This window comes from Brassica napus (genome assembly GCF_020379485.1).
Source record: "Brassica napus cultivar Da-Ae chromosome A2 unlocalized genomic scaffold, Da-Ae chrA02_Random_24, whole genome shotgun sequence".
In the NCBI taxonomy this organism is placed as follows: domain Eukaryota; kingdom Viridiplantae; phylum Streptophyta; class Magnoliopsida; order Brassicales; family Brassicaceae; genus Brassica; species Brassica napus.
Window position 1 is genome coordinate 2,501 of NW_026013944.1, and position 18,144 is coordinate 20,644.

The window sequence follows — 18,144 nt, forward strand, 5'->3', positions numbered from 1 at the left end:
TAGCTATTTCAGTAATACAAGTACGAACCAGCAGTAAAGCCTATCTTCCAAATGCGATCATCACTAAAAATTCGCAACTCTCGCTACAAAACATAAACTTGGAGAAAAAGAAAGCACTAACCTTGAGAAATCTTAGTGGAAGTCCTTAATCTGTTGGAGCCTCACGCAAGGAACATCTCGATCTCTCTTTTCCTTTAACGGGTCGAACCCGGCCGCCACGACCATCGTCTCCGGGCAATCTCGTGGGTTCTGTTGATGATAAAAAAAATTCATCAAATCAAAGATTATGTAATAAGTCAGTAATAGATTTAAAGAAGAAGATATTAAGCCCTCCCAAATCAGTAATAAATCAGAAACAGATTACTGGAGACTTTACCTGGACGGTACTTTCGTCTTCTTGTTTGTAAAACTCTCCCAAATCACACCCATATACTTGGTCACGATCTCTGCGTATATGTAAGGTTTCAAACAGTAACGAATCAATTACGCAAATCATAAATATGACTGGAGAAATTTAAGCAAAGTAAAGATGGATATAGAACCGTGGCTAGCGAAGATGCTTTGAATAGAAGGAGGCAGAGATGACCTGAACTGGAGACGTTGCTGACGCCGAACAGAGGAGAAGGGTACTGGAGGTGAAACGAAGAAGAACAAGAAAAAGAACAAGAAAAGAAGCCGCTTTGGGTGAGAAGATGATGAGGATGAGGATGATTTATGGATTCGTTAACGAGATCTTATTTCATCGGACGGGAGCGTTAATTTATAGATTTCGAACTTGAACTGAAACAATAAATATTACCGTTTTTTTGTTAACCGTTATTGAACTATAGTCGGTGATCATAAGAGTTAATTAATAATTTATGCATAAAGGAATTAACTTTCGTGGGCCTTACTCTCTGTTTATGATGTGGCCCAAAGTACAAATGATGGGTCGCTGCTCGGTGACGTGGCTCGCTCCTGGGTTCAGTTTCCACCCGAAGGACGAGGAGCTCGTTCGCTACCAAACCCTTTTAAGTTCGACGCTATCTCCGTCACAAATCCGAGCCCTCGGATCTTCCAGGTTATTTTTTTCTTTATTAATTCTCCCTCGAATTGGTTACAATGATCTTGTTTTGATTTGATTGATTTTGAGTTTGTTTTGGGGATTATAATGGTTCGAGGGCCGTGTGGATGAAGAAGACCCTTTTGTTTATCACAGGGATCGAGCTCCTCGTGGTGAATGAACCAACTAGGTTATGCATAAGTGAGAATCGCCTTACTGATGAAGAGTTGAAGATTGCTGGTGTGCCACAAGTAACATCAATTGGGGTTTCTTCTGTCTGCTCTCTTTTTTTTTTTTCTTTTTAATTTGAAAATTAGTTTCTTCTTTATGCCAATGGATAAAATTTATTGACTTTGTTGAGTCGTGTGTAGTGTAGGATGCGTTGGTGCTATGTAGGATATTCCAGAAAAGCCGTGCAGGGCCTAATAATGGAGAGCAGTACGGTGCTCCTTATCTTGAAGAGGAGTGGGAAGAGGATAAGATTACATTTGTACCCGAACAAGATGCTCTCTGTGAAGGATTGGTTGTTGATGATGATAAAGTGTGTAATGTATCTTAGCCTAATACGATCTTTTTTGGGATCTTTCCTTCTTCTTATGTAATATATTTTAGTAACCCATTCGTGTGTGATTTGCAGGACAAGTCAACCATTTCACACTCGTGGGAATGGTCAAGAGACTGGAACTGGGACTTTATTGGACAATTCTCATTGTCAGTTCATCCCTTAATCATTGGTGTTACTGGACTTTTGCTTCTTGAGAGGTATAAGATTTTACTTAAAAATGTTCTTTCTTTTTGATAGTGTTGTTGCAAATCGAGGATAAATCTGATCACTACAGGTACCATCAGTTACCTCAGATGGTAATAACTTTTCTTTGTGGGGAAGTGGAGAGTGGTGGATGCTTCATGCAGCTCAGAGCATGGCTATTGGTACTGTGATGGTTCGATGGGTCTCAAAGCACTCGGATCCAATTATGGCAACCGGCTGGGTAATGATGCTTTATCCTTACTCTTTCTGTTCAATGGCTTGTTTCACAGAGTTTCAATTAGATGAAGTCAACTTGTTGTTTTTATTGACAGTAGGTCTTGTGTGTACTCAGTTGGAGCGTGAAGTTGGTTGCAGTTGTTTGGGACTTGGGAGGCAATCTATTTTCTATGGGTTATTTGTCGACCCACTTGTATTTGGTTTCTAGAGTAACTTGAGCTCATGGGAGAGGACAACAGTACCTAGGTGATCGATATACATACTATCTGTACCTGTCTATAGAGACATTTTGTAGGTCTTCCTTGAAAATTCTTCAGGCTTGCCTGCCTTGACAATATAGTTCATTATTGTATTTTGCATGTGTTCATATCAGACAATTATTTTCGGTGAACTGATTTGTTGCATTTGGATTTTGTAAACAACCAACAAAACATTTGTCACTTAAAAGTTTTAGTGAAATGAGAAGAGAAGGCAGTAAGAGTTCAAGGAGTGACGCCCTGATTGGCTTTAAGGACAAGCTCCTCGGTGGTGGTCCCTATGATCTAGTTGGCTCGCTTCAGCCCCATGCAGTATATTTTTGATAAAATGTAAATTATATTACCAAAAGAACATGGTTACATAAGCTTAAAAGCCTAAAACTCCCCATGCAGTATATGTAGATTCTATAATGGGAGATAAGGAGATTATAGATACTTACAATGGCACCATAAGACATCTTGCAAGTAGAAATGTATCTGCCGTTCAAGAAATAATCAAACAAATGGACCAAAGATGATGAGTGAGAGGCCCTAGATTGGAGCTGCGTATTTCTTCTAAAGTGAACCTATTGACTAATTCAGGAAAGAGAAGCTGAGCATCATCATCAAGGATGAATATTTTTCGTACATAGAGCGATTGTCCTTGCGTTGGGATTGTACTGTTTCTTGCTGGCTGGTGCCCGATTGTGGAATTGGCGAAACCAAACGATGTTCTTAGTAATGTTTACGAAATGTCTACCTGAACTTTGAAATTCTGGATCATTATTTTAATACTTCAGGTTCCTTTTTTATTTTTATGGTTCGAGCCGGCTTTGTGTGGTATTTTCAACTATCTGTTTCCCAGTAATGAAAATCTCGTCAAAAAAGAGAAAGTTAGACATAGCATTACACTTTCAATAAAGAGACTCTACTTTTAGAGTAGGATATTTCTACAAAAAATATGGTGAAAAGCAGTGATACTATCATCTCAAGTTCACCTACACAAATTTCATAGCATTATTCAACTATCTCCCTCATCTCTTAGCGTTCGATATTCTTCGATCTCCAACAAGTCTTCTTCCTCACTTTTTTTACCAGCTTGCTCTTTCCAGTATGCTACTAACTTTTTCAATCGAACCATCTCTTTGGATGAAATATGTTTGTTGGGATCATTCACAATCATTCTCACTCTCGATGCATATCTGACAAAACCATTACAAGAACCATAATAGACAATGTATCTGCATTATTTATGAGAGCTGCAAACTATAGATAGATATATGGGAAGTCAGACTTACAGAAGAGAATTGTATGTCTCGTCCAAATTTGATTCGGCTGGAGATACATTAACAAACATTAACGTCTTGGCATTGCCGCCCAATGAATCACTCATCAACATTGTTAACTTGTGATTCCTGTAAGGAATATGTTGGCTGCCCGAAGATAAAGCACCAATAACATCACCTAATGCAGAAAGTGATTTATTGATACTTTGAGCTTCTTTAAGTTGGCAACCAGCAGAGCCTGACTTTTTTACTCTCTCAGAACCAGCAAGATCCACAAAACTCAACTGCAAATTAACAAATATAGGATCAGAATTTGCCCCCATGAAAATAATTCTCATATAGTCCACGAAAAGGATAGTGAGCCTCAATTTATGAGACAATGAGAAATATATTCATTGTCTCATAAATATGGATCTATTTTATCCTTATTGTATTACAGCACTAAGGTTTATCAAGGCATGAAAAGTTAAAGAACTATTTCTTTGACCTAAATGTTGTCAAAATTTTGAGAAAAAAAAAGAAGTTTTTGAGTCAATAATCATTGTGAAATTGGTCACCTTGCCCCTTGAAGCAGACTGGGTTTGAAGATCGATACTTTCGATAACAACCGAAAGTATTAGGTGAGATCTTGAGCTTTCTTCTTCATTCATATTGTTCCAGAAACATGTCGTCGTTCAGATCCTCTTTCAATAATCATTCGCAGTTCCTCCAAAGTCGATATAGGTATAGTTGTCACATTCTCGACAAAGACCATACCCTACCCTACGAAATGCATAATATCAAATTTATGTGTCCAAAAACCAATTAAATATATATATATATATATATCACATTACCTTAGAATCTTTTTTAATATCTAGTTTCAAGCGTCTTGCACTTTTTGGTAGCAGAAGGTCTACAAGTGTGTCTTGATAAAGTTCCACCATATACGCCTGCATGATTTCTTGTCGTCATCTGATGCCAGAATCTTTGACCACAACATATGTATTAGGATAACAAATTACCTTTAGAGAAAATGAAAATCTGTTGCTATCTCGCTTTAATATTTTGAAAAGTTCCTTCGTAGCTCGAGGTGTGAGTCCAGGATTGTTCTCATGCCCATATATTGTGAAAGTTTTTCCAGAACCAGTTTGACCATATGCGAAGATGCATACATTATATCCATCTATAGCTGACTGTATCAAATACTATTAAAGAAGAATTATATTAGTTCCCAAAACAAAATTGCAAAGGATGAAAGGGAAGTGAACATAGTTACACATCACAATAATACCTTTGTGTCTTCGAAGACATCATCTTGGCTAGCAAGCATGTCAAATACACGATCATATATGTGTTGCTTTCGTTTGTCATCTTTCCACGGATGCTCGACTGTAAACTCATCCACACTTGTTAACATCTGTTTTTCCCTCTCTGACCTGACCTCTCTTTTTCATTTAGCGGTCTTATCCGACAGTATACTCTAATTTTCCCCTTCATATCTACAATCAAATACAAACAAAAAAGTTATATAAACAAATTCTAAAAAGAATCCAGCATGAATCTCATTGTAAGTACTTAATCATTATATTACCTTCTATAGTATTGTAATATCTTTTCCTTAGAACCTGTTCTTCCTTGTAAAGTATTTCTAGCTCAGCAAGTTGGGCTCCTTGCATCTTCAAAATGGCAGCTGTTTGCTCATTTTTCTGTCAATGTCCTACAACCATGATATTGGAATGGAACGTCTTACCTTTATTTTAAATTTTTAGCTAAATCATGAAAATACATTTCCACCATTCAAATAAAAACAATATTAAAACGATGAAGAGTAATTAAAGAGTACATATACCTCTTTCATTTCTCTTAACTCCTCGAGCTCTTTCAAATTATTCTGCAAGAGCTTCATATCAGAAGTCTTAGTTTCAATCGTACACTCAGCCCTATCCAAGTCTTGAGTAAGGACATCAAGCTTATTTTTAAGTTCAGAAACTTGAAGCTTTAAAACCTTTCTTTCTTGTTCATATCTCTTTTGGTTTTCAACCTGAAATGTTGAAGAGTCAACAACAAGCTAGTATTTCCTACTTATCGGTTCGAATCACCATAAATCTAATACTGATATTCACCTCCTCTGTTTTCTTATTTTCAATATTGAAAACACTTTGCTCCAATATTTTGTTCTGACTCAACAACCTCTTTGAATTCTCAACTGCAATGTGCAATTCCTTATTCCGAACTTCTAACTCGGTTTGGATTTTGTATAATTTCTGTGACAGAAAATTAATTTTTAAAACACAGAATCGCTTACAAAGAACAACATAATATACTCAGTAACTATAGCACACCGACTATGAACCACATTTTAACACATGATATATATTCACCTGATTATTCATTTCAGTTAGTTCTGATTTACTTGATTTTGTGTTGCCCGACTTTGCCAACCTTGCTTCTGTTCCTCGCAGTTCAGACATCAAGGACTACAGTAGATAAAATGAATAAATAAACAACTCCAACCAAGCAAAAGAAAGAAGAGAGAGTTATGTTATAACTAACTTGAATAGCTGTTTCCTTCTCATCACACAAGGTCTTAAGTTTATTACGGTCTAAAGTAACCTCCAACATTTTTTTCCGTTCAGGCTCTAAGTTATGGCGTATAGCTTCTAACTCTTCACGCAGAGTAATTTCTTGCAGATGTTTCTCTCGCACTTCATCCATCAACTATACAACAACATGAAAAATGTGGTAGTAGTTCATCAGCATCAACTCTAAGAGGCCAGAAAATAACATTCTACATACAGTACATGAAAATAGTGAGGAAGGGGTTAAAACTATTGCACTATCTCACAACTGCCAGAGATAGCAATCCATGATAAAAATCATCTGTAGTATGTTATTTCATGTGTTTCGACAGAGTTAGCTTTCCCTCTAAAATTCAATTTTACACGACAAAGAAACTTGAAATTCCAAAGAATATGTACCTTATCATTCTTCTTCTGGGACTCTTCAAACAAATCTTGCACACGTTTTTCATACACTTCAAGATTTTGCGGCTTAGAACTGCAGGATATATCTCCTCCATTAACCAAGCTATTGGCAGCATATCGGGCTTTGGAGTAACGACGCAACATAACATCATTTATATGTGTTTGTAAAGCAACACAGATTTCTTCTCCCTACAAAGAATAAACTGGTGGTTCACATTTACAAGTTGCCCAAATCTGTTGTCGTAAAGAAGAGCAATAATAATGATCCTAAAACAATGATGACTGAACCTGTTTTGTCTCAAACTGAAATATGTGAAGAACACCAGCAACTCTCATTTTGAAAAAGACAGCAGTGTTGCTGCTGCCAAATTGCATTATGTCACGTAATTCAGCTGAGTGCAGATACTCTTTAGGAACCGGTCGAAAAAAGTGAACCTACAAGAAAGCAACAACTAATTCAAATCCAACAAAATACATAAGAATTCCAAAGAACAATAACGTATTCTAAAGAGTCATAAGTATAGCGTCGACTTTGAAACAGACCCCACGTTTGTTGATACCCAAAATAATTCGTCCAGGTAAAAGGCCAATCGGATCATCTATCTTGCGTACGCTAAAAACACAGAATTCCCATATGGCAGTGCTTTCAATATCCGTAAAAATTGTTGCCTTGCATCATCTTTGGTCACGTTCTCCTACATTCCCACGGACACATACGAAGGAACTTTTAGCATGCTATCACTTCAATCAGATTGTATTTGGCAAAGGTAACTGATAAGGGTAAGATCCAAGTGAACAAAATGCATGGGGTCATTCCTACCATCGAACTGTATCGAGCAAGGATATCTAATTCCCACTCACGCTTGGCTCGGGTTATTGCTATTTGTCTCGGCAAAAATCGCTCAAGAAGTGATGTCCAGTCTCTGATCCGTGACCCAACGAGGAATAAAATGATATTATAATCGTAACTTTGAAAACAAGCATCCTAAGGTTCAAGACAAGGAAAAATAAACGAGAGGCTTTACTAAGGAGTTTAGAATACTAACATGCATGACTCGGGACTATTGACAAACCCAATGCCAACAAGAATTTGTAAGGCACAAAGCTGAGCAGCATCATCCCTTCCAACAGGATAGTTTCCTAGTAAATAGTCATGTTGCAGCTGCATGCATGTGTGTGTGTGTGTGTCAGCAAGGAAATGCAAGTTTTCATGTGAGCATAAATGTGTGATTAGTGAAGAAACAGCTCACTTGTACATAGGAAAGCTGCACAAACATCAGATCTGTTACAGCTTCATCAGACTCTCGGAATAATTTTTTTTTAAAGACTAGTTTGCAGTGTAGTATCTCTCCTTTATTTCTATCTTTAATAGCTTTGAATTCTGCGAGGAGATCGCCAATATACTTGTTATCATCCAATCCTATATAATCCTCTGCAAATGACGGGTAGAGAAACAATCGATATTGTAGTAACAGTAGGGGACTCAAAGAGTTTTTAAGAAAATGATCAAGAAATAATATGAAAGCATACCATTTCCAGGATCAGATGATTTGGAAGTTGAAACCACTTTACGACATTCAAAAAAACTGAAGCTAGAAAAGGCTGATAGTTTAATTGTCCCAGCTAGCTCCTGATACGGAAAAGTGAATGCAGCAGTGAGAGAGAATTATAACCGAAAGCAAAGGGGGGGGGAGCACTGCTTTGAACAAGAATATCGCAGTGCAATGCAAGGAAAACAGAAAGGAAAGAAGAGGATACCTCAACAGCATCAGAGACTGTAGTAGCCATGTCATAGGAGATTTCTTCAAAAGTTTCATCGAGAAAGAAGACAATGGTTGTAAGCTTTCGACGGGTCAAAAGAGCTTCAATTTCTTCACGGGCAGGGGTGGTATGCCTAGGACCAGCTTTGATAGAGCGCTTTAAGGCCTTGGAAGTATTAAGAGAAAGAAGCTGAGCCTCTGGTACAGTTGTTGCATCGTGCGCGACATTGTGGATATACTCAGAGAGATATGCAGCGATATCTTTGCTAGGGGGCATTGAGGATGCACATAGGTACATGAGTTCCCACGCTCTAATCAAGTAGTGGCTGTGAGGATTATGTCTAGTCTGTTTGGAGATTTGGGCAAAAAGTTCGTCCCGGAGTTGAACACGCTTCAAGGTTTTTTTGAAAAGCTTTCCAACAAGGTCAATGCGTTCATCTAAAGAGGGTGGAGTAGAAGAATCAACGCCCATATACTTTAAGATGAGATTAAACAACTTGGTAGCACGGGTGAGGAGATCGGTGTTAATCTTGAGCAAGGATGTGGGGATGGGATCCTGGAAGACGATTTTTTGAGCAACAAAGTCAAAGTCAATATAGGAGGAAGTGGAGCAAGAAGAAGAAGAAAAGACCTTCTGGAAGCAAAGCATGTCCTCGAAAGTGAAGCGCTCTTTTTGGAGATGAGACTGAGAGCCCCCCGATGACTTTTTGGAATAGAAGAAGCCACGCTTGCCACCAGACTGGATTTGCTTCTGCATAAGCCGCAGAAAAGCTTCAACCTGGAAGCGATCGATGAGGGGAATGGCTGCAGCGAGGTCGGCAGGAATTGAAGCTGGGGAGCTGCTGAATTTGTCAAATAAATTAATTAATAATGTTGCCAAAATTCAGAGACGAGCTCTTCAAACACTTACACAGCAGAGGATTCGGCATCGAAGTCGGTCCCAGAGGGATCGGGAACATACAAGCAAGAAGAAGCATCGGCTGCAACTTCGTTGCCATTGCCAGAGCTCAGTGAAGAATTACTTCCTCGTTGGCCCTCCATTTCCCCCCCCCCCGACTAGCAAAAGAGAATGAGACTGTAGATCTGGAGCACAAATTGACCACACACCCAGAGAGAGACGAGAGACGAGAGTCACGGGAGATATTTAATTGCCTTTTCTTCCCATTCAATACTACTTCACGATTCAGCTGATTATGGTTTCTTCTCAGAAGATCACTCCCCGTCCTTGTCATTGTCATTGTCTTGTGTGTGGGTTGAAAGTTTGAATCTAAATAAATGAATAGCCGAAGAAAAAAGTTGCCAAGAAAAAAGTTGCCTCCACGTCGTCCATTATAGTAGGGGCTTATTGGCGATATAGCCAGATTTCAAAGACAAATAAAAAAGTAACAATGATTTTGACGTAATTCATTATCAGACATTTTGGCTTAATACTATCCGGTTATGCCCCTTACCATAACAGGTTGTCGGTTCCTTGTTATAAAATGAACGACGTGGAAGGTATGTCTGCCACATTAACAATCACATATAATAGGGATCGTTGTGCGCAACTGTCTTGAACACGTATGCGAAAGGATATAAATCAAGAGTATTTGACGAACAGTTGTGAAGGAGATAGAAACTCTGTTCATAACAGCGATCTGAAGATGATGACATAAATCCTATTCCGATTCTATTGCTTTCCATACTATGTCACGTACGTGGAATGGTTTATTGTAAGTTCATTTACAATAGAGTGATGGTGTTCTTAATTTCAGAATCGTGATAAGGTGCATGGTGAAAGTAAAATACGAAATGGTTTACATAAAGTCAAGCCGAATTCAGTAAAACGTCCAAGTTAGATGACGAAACTTTCCGTTTCACATGAGACAGATGGAATGTAATATATATTATGAACGTAAATAGATACATGCGAAGAATCTTCTTTCCATTCCACATGAACTACATAAGATAGAATAGGTGGAATGTAATATATATTATGAACGTAAATAGATACATGCGAAGAATCTTCTTTCCATTCCACATGAACTACATAAGATAGAATATGTATATGCATATGATCCACAAAATAAGTAGACGCTGATGTATGCGGTTGTGCAAAGATGATGACGTATTCCCTGTAGTAAATGGCCACTAATGGATTACAACTATTCCATATAAAGGATTACGAGGAAGCCACGTAAATAGATGGAGTTATTAGAGATGTTTTACTGTGCAGAGTTAAACAAGTGGTGTAAATTAGAACGTGTACCAATAAATGTTGTATTCCATAATATAACTGTTGTGCACGGTTAGTCCACATAGTACATACACATGTCAATGTATTTATTCCATTGAATATATTCTATACCACGTACTACATACTATTTATGTGATGCTATACACATAGTTCACCAACTTTGATTTACATACAAATGATAGCTAATGGGAGCTTGGTAAAACAACATTTCACAGTAAACACTAAACCTAAGTCAAGGAAATATAAACCCTCATACAATGCAGTCCAAATCTTTTCGAAATGACACTCCTTTTCTCAAAAACATGATTCGCCTAATTACATTCTTTATCAGCCATAGCCCACACATGGTTGACGTACATAAAGCTAATGAGTATATGTAAGACAACGCTTGATATGTACATACACTTCATAGTACGTACATATGTCAATGTGTTCATTCCATTGAATATATTCTATACCACGTACTACATACTATGTTATGTGATGCTATACACATGGTTCACAAACCTTGATTTACATACAAATGGTAGCTAATGGGGGCTTGGTAAAACAACACTTCCCAGTAAACACTAAACCTAAGTCAAAGAAATATAAACCCTCATACAATGCAGCCCAAATCTCCCTTTTTCTCAAAAACATGATTCGCCTAATTACATTTTTTGTCAACCATAGCCCACACATGGTTGACGTACATGAAGCTAATGGGTATAGGTAAGACAACGCTTGATGATGTACAGTAAACCCAATTCCAAAAAATAGTAACCCTAATACATTGGTGACACAAGACGTCCAGAAATTAAACCCACATTGCCAGAAGACGGTAGAACATCACCTCAATCCAACGTATGTTAAAAGTAGTTGTTAACCCTTTTCTTCTCTGTGGGTTCAAAGTCTGTCTCAAACAATTTACATGGGAAGTCTAAATCGTCCACGCCAAACCTGCAAAACGATACAAGCTAATCAACAAAACTATGGGAAAGATGATATACATTTAGTGTCTAAAAACAACAAACACGAATATTTCATCTCGTATAGAATATAGCAGGGCGATATCGTACTACATACAAGTGCATGCAAAGTGGAAAGTTGTGCTATTACATACGACATAAGCATATTCCAATACAATCTACATGCAACACAACCATACCATTCTAAATTCAATCTACAAACAACACAACCATTCCATTTCAAGTAGAATAAAGCGATAAGGTAGTAGATTACCTAATTGAGTGAACTAATAATGTAATGATATTCTACACCAAAATTCAATTTTCCATACTACATACAAGCGCATGCCAAGTGGAAAGTAGTGCTATTACATACGACAGAAGCATATTCCAATACAATCTACATGTAACACAATCATTCCATTCCAAATACAATCTATGTACAACACAACCATTCCATTTCAAGTAGAATAAGACGATAAGGTATTGGATTACCTAATTGAATGAACTAAAAATGCAATGATATTCCACATGAAAATTCAATTTTCCATACTATGTAGTTCTGTACCAGAGAAACCACAATTCCAAAATCTGACCGAAAGAACGAACGAGGAAGCATAAATAAAATGAGGAATTCACTGAATATGATGAAAATACCACGAATTGAAAGCGCATTATATAACTAACTGTCTAATACTATCTCATATGGAATAGTAAAATTGCATAATAGTAATATGACAAGATAAAACGAGATGGAAAGTGGATATAGTTTACTATACGTAGTCGCAAAGCAATTGTCAGCCACGATATTCCACACCAAATAAATCTACATTCATACACTACGGTCGGCGTGGCACCGGTTCAACAGAATTCAAATTTAGGAACCATCAGAACAGTCGGAACAACCAAAACATGAAATCAAATCCCTAAATTCTGAGCATAAGGCCCTAATTTCGTAGAATATCCCAAAATCATATGAAATACGAACAGACGAAGAGAAGGTGAAGTTAAATCAAAGAAGACAGTGATAACTTACCGTACTGACAAAGACCGGAGAGGAATCGGTTTGATGAAATTGGGGAGAAGCGTCTCTAACTAACCGTCTCTGCAAAGTAAACGCCTTCTGTTTCGAATGATGGCGGAAACAGAGAGAAGAGCACAACTGAAATTACAGTGAGAAGGGGATGAAGAAGATGTCGTGATCTACCAGAAGCAAGAATGTGTAGCAAATCAGAAGATGTGAATAATAGTAAGCCACGATTTACTTTTGTGGATCTAATAATTAATTAATTTATTTTGCAGGTTACGCCGGTTGAAGGAGAGGATAATACGGTATTAATATGTATGTGATGTGACGCCGTGTATCGAACTGTTAGGTAAATTGGGTAGTGGGTGAATATTGATTTTTTTCATGGTCATAGGCCCCAATTCCCCTTATAGTTATAGTTGTGCCTCCAACAGCCAAAACAAAATCTTCTCAACATCTCTCTCTGCTTTGGTCTCATCTTTGATTACAATAATAATTTTTTTTTTCTTTCTCACTGTTTTGCATTATCAATACTGCATGTTTCAAATTTAACAATACTACATGTATGTAGGTATATAATATGCAAGGCCGGCCAATTCAACACAGACCTAGTAGTTTATTACATTTATTTTCCTTTTTAGACCTAAACCCAATAGTGCTCCATCACCTTGTCCATTTCACAGCTTTGCCATTGCTAAGGCTGGCAAATTTTTCCTTGCTGGAAACTTTAGATCCTCTTCTTCCTCCACTCTCTTGAAGTACTGCTCTACCATCCGATCCTTCATCTCCTCCAGCCGCCATGGCTCCCACTGTAATTTTAACTAGTACATCAACGATCTACACCGCAAACATTATAAATGGACAGAGATTTTTTTTGTGTGTTAAACCTTTGGATTCTTATCTTTGTCAATCAATATGGCTCTGCACCCCTGCATAAGAAAGAAAGACAAGTTGTTGTAATTATGGCTCTACAACAAGGACATTTTCAAAAGAAAGAATATACAATGGGAGAAAGTTGACAGAACCTCCACAAAATCTTTGCTTATATCTCCCTTTAGCACATGACACACCATTCTATACTCACGGCTAAGGCACTGCCCCACCCCCTGCACCTTAACCTTCTTCTCTTATCTGAAAATATATGTACGCACAGTCAGCTCTTTCCATCATTCTCTCTCTCTCTGAATAGGTGTGATGCAACTAACCGATCTAAGAGAGATTTTAAGGCTTGCTGGTGAAGCCTTTTTCAATGCTCTAATAGTGCTTGAGATCCAATCATCGCCTCCATGGGTGGCCTCTCTCTCCTAAGCAGCACATACAATGATAGAGAGCATCGTCAACGGTGTATCAGTCAACCTAGCATCACAATCCAACATATCAACTATATCGATGAAAAACTCACAAGTGCAGCTATAATTTCTTCCACTGTTCTCCCCGAGAAGCACCTATCAATAACATCCAACCCCCCCAAAAAAAACAAACGGAAAAGCTAAGAAACAGTTTGACTCTGCTCTCTTTGATCCTCACAAGTCACAAATCTTTCATTCAAGTTCTAATGAGAAATTGATTACCTAAAACATGATAAACATGTAATGTGATGTGATCATGATAAATAACAGATCAAATGTTTTAGCACATGACATAGAATGCGTGAAACTTTGGGCATGCCAAAAGATACTAAGCAAACTCCGGTACAATAGAAAGAATTAAAGATATGATCATATACACTTGCCTGTGGTAAGCACTCTGCTGTTTAAGGTGCGGATTCTGTGTGTATGCATCGAGAATTGTTGAGACCAAGGCTGGATCACTTGAATCAACTCTGCAAAGTTCTGCTTCCAATGCAGTCAATCTCTGTACAAGGAGTAACCTGACTAAGTAACAATCCTTTGCAGAGTAAATATTGCTTGACGGTAGTCGCTCAATATAAGAAACCTCTCAAGTGTCAAAAGTCACTCAAGAATGTAATAGGAACGATATAACCAAATCACAGTCCACAAATTTGGTAATGAACACTAAGTCCTAACAGCTAATCACGCTGGCTGGAGAAAATAAACATGATGAACAACTCTATTCCAAAGACATATGACAACAGCGTAAGACAGGAAAGACACCTCCAACATTCCTTGGCATGAAGATGATAAATAGAGACATAAGTTTTTACAGAGGTTTCAAATGTCAATATAAAGAACCCAACGGCATTAGCATGTCAAGTTCCGGCGGATGGGAAATACCAAAAGATTTAAGAAAGGGAAATTCATACTGTTGAAGGAAGATAATGAGTAGCAAGACCACAAGCAAGCATGTCAGCGCCATCTAACCTAGCTCCTGTGAGGCCACATACTCTCCTGAACAAGAAGGGTGAGAGAGGGAGATAGCCTGTGGATCTAAGGAAATGCAAAAGAAAAAAAAGAGAGTATTGTTACCAAAAAATCCAGGGAGTCTAGACAAGAAGTAGGAAGCGCCTACATCCGGAAAGAGCCCGAGAACTGTCTCGGGCATGGCAAAAACCTTGGAAAAACGAGAAAGATATGAGCATATAGACTTGAGAGACATTTATATGTCTTCATAAATGGACATGGAGAATACCGTGTTCTCAGTAGCAATACGAAATGGACCATGACGGAGACACCAGCTCGCCTCCCATGACAATACCATTCAAAATTGAAACCTAATGGAAAACGAAGGAAGGAACACATGATGAGCGTTATACGAGTAATTCATTGAAAGGAAGGAGGGACCTGAGGTTTGGTATAGGTGGCCATAACATAGTTGAGCATGTATTCATCTGCGAAGAACTTGGCACCGAGTCTCCAATTGCCTAGTTAGTCCACGGAAATAGAGAAGTAAGAAAAGGAAAAGAAAAGGAAAGATGGATAACATATATACATTACCTTGTCCGATGTCACGAACGACAGCTGAAACATCACCACCAGCACAAAAGGCTCTTCCCTGACCCTGTGGCAAAAGTTAGTTAGTTAGTTAGTTAGTTATTCCACTGTGTGTGAGAGAGCAAACATAATAAGGATAGTGATTTTACCTTAAGGATAACAAGTTTCACACTAGGGTCCTCCTCATATGCAAGGAACAGTTGCAGCAACCGAGATATCTAACAAATAGAAGATTGATTTGAGTCATCATGACGAAACCAATTGCGCATTAGGGAGGAAGATTCAATACCATTTGGAAGGACAGAGCATTCAGCTGCTTTGGTCTGTTCAGTGTCAATATTCTAACACTCGATTTCTCTTCCACCAAAACCTGTTATTAAAAAACAATTGGTTCGGTTCGGTGAGGGAGGGGCGAATTGATCATCATTCATGTTAAACAAGAGGAAAAGAGACCTGCGAGTGAGAGGCCATCTCCTCTTATTCTTTTCTTTCTTCTGACAACGATCCTCAGCCAGCAGTAACTAACTAGATCGAGGGGAAATGGTACCTTAGTTTTTGTCTTCCTTCGGATTAAAAACAGACCAAATTGGGATTTATATCAATCACTTTGAATGGAAAACAAAAACCAACACCTATTTCTCAATTCCAGGCGCCGCTGTGGCGTTAGAGTTATTGAGGTCTTGCTTCGAATTCGCAATGAAGAGATAGAACGAAGATAAGATGGGATAGGATAGGATTAAAGCTTTCAAGTTATGTTTTCATTTATCTGATCCTTCATCTATTGGGCCTTTGTGTTGTTGGGTATGATAAAAGCTTTTAACAAAAACAAAGATTATTTATCTGCACTTCATATCTGGGCCTTACTGGGCTTGCCTCTCATCCCATTTCACCTCAAGCTTTGATTAGCTTTACTGAACCCGAAAATCCGATCCAATAAAAATGATCCGAACCCCACCCACACTGAATGAATCTTATGGCATTTCTGGTTATGGCATTATCCGAACCGAACCGATCCTAAATTGTTACCCGATAGAACCCAAAACATTCAAAATCCCACAAAAAAAAAATTTGTACTAAACATATCTCAAGTCCTAATATGTATCCTAAATACATTAAGATATTATTGAACATCTAAAATAATTATCTATTAATGGTTGAAGGTGGCGGTCGATGCTTATTAGATTTTGGTTTTGTTTTCATTGAATAATGTTTTTCATTTCATGAAAATTTAGTTCTATTTATTTGATTTTCTTTCTATCAATTTATGTTTACTTTTTGTTTGATTTTGATTGCTCATGTTAATTTGATGTTCTTTTCTTGTTTTTCAATCGATTTTACTTATGTTTTTGTTACAAAATAGGTATAAATCAGATATTTTAAAACCGAAAAACTAATTTTACTTATGTTATGTCTATAGAGTAGATACAAATCATGTACTTTTAAACTGAAGAAGCAATTGAAATCCAACCCGAAAGTACATCGGGTTGTAATAATTCTTTTAAGATTTACTAAATCCAACCTGAACTCGATAGAATCCGAACCGATTCTGAATCAAACTTTCATATAATCCGAATGGAGCTGATTTTGATAAACCCAAAAACCGAGAATCGATTGGACAAAATCGAAATTCGTTTGGGACTCCGAATGCTCGTGTCTACTTCATACGTACCTACATGAGTTTCTTACTGGCCTATATATCTACTTAACTGAAGTCCATGTAGCCCAAGGTAGATTGTGCTGACTCCGTACACACGCACCAGATGGTCCAAGTGCTTTGCAGATGCCCCGGATGGTTTTTAATTAAAAACGCCATCTACAATTTTGGTCATGTACCAATTATTTGCAGTTCTATGCACATAATTCTTTAAATAATCTTGGCGATGCCCCCATAACATTCATCTCCATTGATCACAACCCTAGTCATGCGTCTTATCTCCAAGGACTAGTTCTACAGGACATATTCTTATCTTATCTAATATATGATTTGACTATCTTTAGTTTAATACTATAATTTTATCCTGAGCTAAATACGTAATTATCAGAAACAAAAATATACAAGCAAATGACGGTTTCTTGGTATTTGATTTAATCTTTTTTTTTCAACACGTATTTGATTTAATCTAATAAGCTTTTTTAGCCTATATGTCACTATCTTCATTTTAGCTTGTTTCCTCAAATTATATGTAGTTGTTTTCCCATGTGTGTATGTGCGGTGTCGGGATCAGCTTAGCAGAGTGGCTTGCGAAAGTCTCCAAAATCACAGTTGACATTTAATATTTGATTTATGTAATAAAGTATATAATAAAACATGTTTAAAAATGTGAAAAGAGAATGTGTACCGTGGACCTGGCATGGGGCATCAAATTGGAAGAATGATGTTTCATATATTTTATGTTGTTAGATATTTTTAACAAATATCAATACATAAGTAAATGGACCATTTAGGGAAAAGGTTAGTTTGTGACAGCTTGTTTTCTGTTAAATTTCAAATGGACGCTTTTTTGAGCTGGATAGATAATCAAGAAGGGGAATTTGTTTTATATATATGCGAGGAGCAACTAGACAATGACAAGTCTTGCTTTGATTCTGTCAACATTAACCTGAGAGGATCCCAAAGGCCTCTTTCATGTATGTAATTCACATGTGATTTTGCACCAGCTGAACGCAAACATTTCCAGAAGCCAACTTGTCTCCTGTTGAAAAGTTGAACCCTTCTTCTTCATGTACCCCACTCCTCCACCTAATTAATATATACCTATCGACTCTCT

At 37.6% G+C, this 18,144-nt stretch overlaps 1 protein-coding gene, 1 long non-coding RNA gene and 2 pseudogenes across 6 annotated transcripts; 1 reads left to right on the forward strand and 3 right to left on the reverse strand.

The window, feature by feature from the left end:
• Window positions 1-6: 6 nt before the first annotated feature.
• Window positions 7-668, reverse strand: LOC111209621. The gene is made up of 3 exons (XR_002661060.2): window positions 543-668; window positions 377-446; window positions 7-249 (listed from the first exon to the last, which is right to left on the reverse strand). It is a non-coding gene; the product is annotated as an uncharacterized LOC111209621 (long non-coding RNA).
• Window positions 669-948: 280 nt separating this feature from the next.
• LOC125575218 (NAC domain-containing protein 78-like) lies at window positions 949-2,418 on the forward strand. Of its 5 annotated transcripts, none has more exons than XR_007329725.1 (6): window positions 949-1,060; window positions 1,199-1,308; window positions 1,439-1,583; window positions 1,680-1,804; window positions 1,882-2,031; window positions 2,123-2,418. XR_007329725.1 is itself a non-coding variant. In XM_048770331.1 (5 exons), the coding sequence occupies exons 1-4, from the start codon at window positions 1,171-1,173 to the stop codon at window positions 1,905-1,907; spliced, it is 444 nt and encodes a 147-aa protein (XP_048626288.1). In that variant the 5' UTR covers window positions 953-1,170; the 3' UTR covers window positions 1,908-2,031; window positions 2,123-2,418. The 5 variants fall into 5 exon arrangements, 1 of the variants encoding a protein (XP_048626288.1); XR_007329724.1 differs by having other exon boundaries at window positions 964-1,060; window positions 1,414-1,583; XM_048770331.1 differs by having other exon boundaries at window positions 953-1,308; window positions 1,419-1,583; window positions 1,892-2,031.
• Window positions 2,419-3,112: 694 nt separating this feature from the next.
• LOC125594000 lies at window positions 3,113-9,455 on the reverse strand (annotated as a pseudogene).
• A 3,494-nt stretch (window positions 9,456-12,949) lies between these two features.
• LOC125594001 lies at window positions 12,950-16,115 on the reverse strand (annotated as a pseudogene).
• Between the last annotated feature and the right edge of the window lie 2,029 nt (window positions 16,116-18,144).

What these genes read in the sequence shown, in the direction of transcription:
- LOC125575218 (XM_048770331.1), top strand. Translation starts at nt 1,171, where the DNA reads ATGAAGAAGACCCTTTTGTTTATCACAGGGATCGAGCTCCTCGTGGTG. An exon ending in CACAAGTAACATCAATTGGG is followed by an intron (nt 1,309 to 1,418) that starts GTTTCTTCTGTC and finishes TGTGTAGTGTAG; the next exon opens with GATGCGTTGGTGCTATGTAG. An exon ending in TGGTTGTTGATGATGATAAA is followed by an intron (nt 1,584 to 1,679) that starts GTGTGTAATGTA and finishes TGTGATTTGCAG; the next exon opens with GACAAGTCAACCATTTCACA.